Raw genomic sequence first — 4,474 nt, 5'->3', positions numbered from 1 at the left:
GATTCCTTTATGGTGAATATGACTCTGATTCCTTTATGGTGAATATGACTCTGATTCCTTTATGGTGAATATGACTCTGATTCCTTTATGGTGAATATGACTCTGATTCCTTTATGGTGAATATGACTCTGATTCCTTTATGGTGAATATGACTCTGATTCCTTTATGGTGAATATGACTCTGATTCCTTTATGGTGAATATGACTCTTTGCCTCTGCTGCCTCTTTCCTTCCTCCACATGTATTATTCATATCGTTTGCTCACATTACTTAAGTAGAAATCTGTTAAATGATTTGTGCGTGTGTTGATTCCCAAGGGCCTCTGGTCCAGGGTATCATGTTTAAAACCTACCCGGATCTGTGGTTATGACTGGGCTTCCCCTGGGGTGTGTTCCCGAGACGTGCTCTTGTACTACACTAATGTCACTGATTTGCTCTCTCAGCCCAACAGCTGAAGGTCAAATTGATATTCAACGTGCATGTGTAATTAGACTGAGCAATTATATATTCTCTGTAGCTAAGAGCCTAGCTGCCTGACAACACCGCCGTGCATCGGAGAGAGATCAGCATAGGATGATTTCAGAGTGATTCATTCAACCATTATGGTTTTGCCAGGTTATGCTGTACAGGCTACATAGAAGCTAGACATTACAGGCCAATCAAGCTGTAGCTCTGTGGAGAGTAAAATGCTGTATTTCATTACACAGTAAATGCTTTGGTATCGTTATTTAGGAAGGTGTAATTTACAATACACGCACTGTAATATAAATTACTATTGTATGAACTATTGTATGAAAGCAAGTATTGTGTAATGACACACAGTAAAATATCGTAGAATTGACTGCATTATACTATAATAAAAAGTAATCGGAATTGAATGAATAAATAAAATCTGTCGAGAGGAAGGGGTTTGTATTACACAGTATTTTACTGTAATTTACAAGGGATTGGTGTAAGCAGGTTGGTTGCTAGGCAAAGCGTTCACACGTTACAGTATATTAATGAATATTTGGTATTTTAATATCACATACACTTCTAGAGGCCTTAACAAAGGCATCCAAACTGGCAGAGACTACAGGGCAAAACAGACCAGAAGGACAGGGCAACACAGGTCAGGGCAAAACAGACCAAAAAGACGGGACAACACAGACCAGAAGGACAAGGCAACAGACCAGGTCAGGGCAACACAGGTCAGGGCAACACAGACCAGGACGACAGGGCAACACAGGTCAGGGCAACACAGACCAGAAGGACAGGGAAACACAGGTCAGGCAACACAGACCAGAAGGACAGGGAAACACAGGTCAGGGCAACACAGGTCAGGGCAACACAGACCAGAAGGACAGGGCAACACAGTCAGGGCAACACAGACCAGAAGGACAGGGCAACACAGGTCAGGGCAACACAGACCAGAAGGACAGGGCAACACAGGTCAGGGCAACAGACCAGAAGGACAGGGCAACACAGGTCAGGGCAACACAGGTCAGGGCAACACAGACCAGAAGGACAGGGCAACACAGGTCAGGGCAACAGACCAGAAGGACAGGGCAACACAGGTCAGGGCAACACAGGTCAGGGCAACAGACCAGAAGGACAGGGCAACACAGGTCAGGGCAACACAGGTCAGGGCAACACAGACCAGAAGGACAGGGCAACACAGGTCAGGGCAACACAGGTCAGGGCAACACAGACCAGAAGGACAGGGCAACACAGGTCAGGGCAACACAGACCAGAAGGACAGGGAAACACAGGTCAGGGCAACACAGACCAGGACGACAGGGCAACACAGGTCAGGGCAACACAGACCAGAAGGACAGGGCAACACAGGTCAGGGCAAAACAGACCAAAAAGACGGGACAACACAGACCAGAAGGACAAGGAAAGTGATAACCCATTTATGTTTGAAAGACTTGTTGTCACTCCAATCTGTCCCCAATAAATATTTAAACTTACTGGGACATTGTAACCACATAGGAATTCAATTGATACGAAGTTCTCACTCACAGGTGCAACATATGCAGCCTGTTATAAGACACGCCTGAAAATATGTTAATGACGAAGAAACAACATCAGCATGAACTCACTAGTGGGGTGGAATTACAGTAGGCCTACCATCCCGAAATACAGCGATTTTCCCACAATGCACCAACATTTACAATAAGCTGCAGTAACACTTCTGTTTTGTTTTACTGTTGATTATATATGACAGTTTTCCATTACTTTGCAATATAAACAAGTACATGTCAAGTATGATAATAACTACAGGTAGAGGACAGCTTGTGTCTTAAACTACAGGGACCTACGTTCTCAACAAAACCATAACCAAGCCACTAAAATCCTGCAAATTATAATCCATTATCTTTTTATTTGATGTAACACTTTGACCTATTGCATACAACAGTAGAGCTGTCCTAAGGGAACTCAGCTGGTTCATTTGGGCTGTCCTAAAGGATCTCAGCTGGTTCATTTGGGCTGTCCTAAAGGAACTCAGCTGGTTCATTGGGCTGTCCTAAAGGAACTCAGCTGGTTCATTGGGCTGTCCTAAAGGATCTCAGCTGGTTCATTTGGGCTGTCCTAAAGGATCTCAGCTGGTTCATTTGGGCTGTCCTAAAGGAACTCAGCTGGTTCATTGGGCTGTCCTAAAGGAACTCAGCTGGTTCATTGGGCTGTCCTAAAGGAACTCAGCTGGTTCATTGGGCTGTCCTAAAGGAACTCAGCTGGTTCATTGGGCTGTCCTAAAGGAACTCAGCTGGTTCATACAATAGGCAATACACTATAAGCCAGTATGGTTTTATATGACCATGCGTCAGCACCAAAAATAGAGCAGCGGTTTTAGTTTATGCCTTTGGGTTTTCTGGATCCAACACCTAACTTATGTTCCCTTATTTCAGGTGAGAAACCCTTCAAATGTGAGTTTGACGGCTGTGACCGACGTTTCGCCAACAGCAGTGACCGGAAGAAGCACTCCCACGTGCACACCAGCGATAAGCCCTACAACTGCAAAGTGAGAGGCTGTGACAAATCCTACACACACCCCAGCTCGCTCCGAAAACACATGAAAGTCCACTGCAAGTCTCCGCCACCGAGCTCTGGCTACGAGTCATCAACCCCGTCATTGGTGTCCCCATCATTGGACTTAGGCCGAGAGCCAGGGTCTTCGTCGCTCTCGGAACCAGCAGCCTCGTCCCAGCCTGCCAATTTAAGAGAGTGGTACGTCTGTCATAGTTCGGGTGCCAGCGGCACTCAGACACCCCCCAGCGGCTCCTCCAGCCCTGATTCCGAGGATGAGGCCCTCTACAGACACCCAGAGCCAAGGGACGCGTTCTAACCAAAATTGGCCTAGAAAATAATAAAAAATATATCCAAGATATTTTCTAATATGCCCATGGACTCAGAAAATAAACATATCGAGAAGGTCTATTTTCTAAGGCCCAAATCATTCAATGCACTGGCATATCGACAAAATAAGAAACAGACAAATTGTAGTTTTGTGATCGCTTTCTTATATCCCCATGTGGATGAGTAGGAACAAATATTCTGTAAATTTGTTCAAATGTCTCGTGCTGGTTAATTGTATGTTTGTATGTTGTTGCATTATTTTGTAAATCGAGTTTTGAATTCAATATGTTTTTAATTTATTTTTTTGAATCTGACATGAACATTTTTGTATTATCGAACCAAAGTGTTTTCAATATGAAAAATAAGTGAATGTACATTTGTAAAATTGCTCAAATTCAATGTGTTAATAACAGTAATGTTGTAAGCTTTGATCTTTCAGCTATTTTAATTGTTTGCTACTCTTATTTGTATAAATTAAATAATTGAGAAGTTTTGAGTTTCATACAAGACATCTTTTTTTCTATTGATTGTTTTCAGATAGTCTATTTGATATTACATTCATAAATGTTTGGTCAACGTGGTCATTTTGTGATTTGGTCATTCTTGTCATTATTTGTTATTAATGCATTTTTATAAAAATGTTGTCCTACCGAGAAAAGACACTTGAAATGTGTTACCAACTGCGTTGTAATTTGTCAGTATTTTGAATAAACCCTGTATGATAAAATTGCTATTTTACTTTTCTGGGTCTTTACTTTTTAACATTGATATTTACAATGATTTATTTAAATGCATATACTACGAGGGATCAGTTAAAAACGAATATATCACAGGTTCTGTAAAACGCTTTCAGCCTCACGGTTTAGACGACTCGTGTATAACTTTATAACGCAGCAGAGCAGATTAACGCCGATCCTTTTTTTTAAATGAATCATGAGACAAAATACAGAGAGATTGTTCTATCACTATATTCAACAGCGAGCATTATTGCTATTGGTGACTTATTATGTCTCATGTCTATAAGGTAGAGCCCATGAGGAACAAAACATGTTGTACCGGGAGCACCTCAAACCTAACGTTCAGTAGGACATTTTTGTTACGTTTGAACGATGTTTTTTTTTATTGCTGTCATTTCT

General features: G+C 42.1%; 1 protein-coding gene across 1 annotated transcript in view; it reads left to right on the top strand.

The window, feature by feature from the left end:
- The window catches only part of zic4 (zic family member 4), a 10,200-nt gene extending 6,150 nt beyond the window's left edge, over positions 1–4,050 (top strand). The window contains exon 2 of the mRNA XM_024407348.2: positions 2,891–4,050. Coding sequence (XP_024263116.2) covers positions 2,891–3,327 — 437 coding nt within the window. The 3' untranslated portion in view covers positions 3,328–4,050. The remainder of the gene's footprint in view (positions 1–2,890) is intronic.
- Positions 4,051–4,474: the final 424 nt, after the last annotated feature.

Source organism: Oncorhynchus tshawytscha, linkage group LG29 (genome assembly GCF_018296145.1).
Source record: "Oncorhynchus tshawytscha isolate Ot180627B linkage group LG29, Otsh_v2.0, whole genome shotgun sequence".
In the NCBI taxonomy this organism is placed as follows: domain Eukaryota; kingdom Metazoa; phylum Chordata; class Actinopteri; order Salmoniformes; family Salmonidae; genus Oncorhynchus; species Oncorhynchus tshawytscha.
The sequence above is the reverse complement of the archived record's forward strand: the minus strand, read 5'-3'. Positions and strand labels throughout refer to the sequence as shown.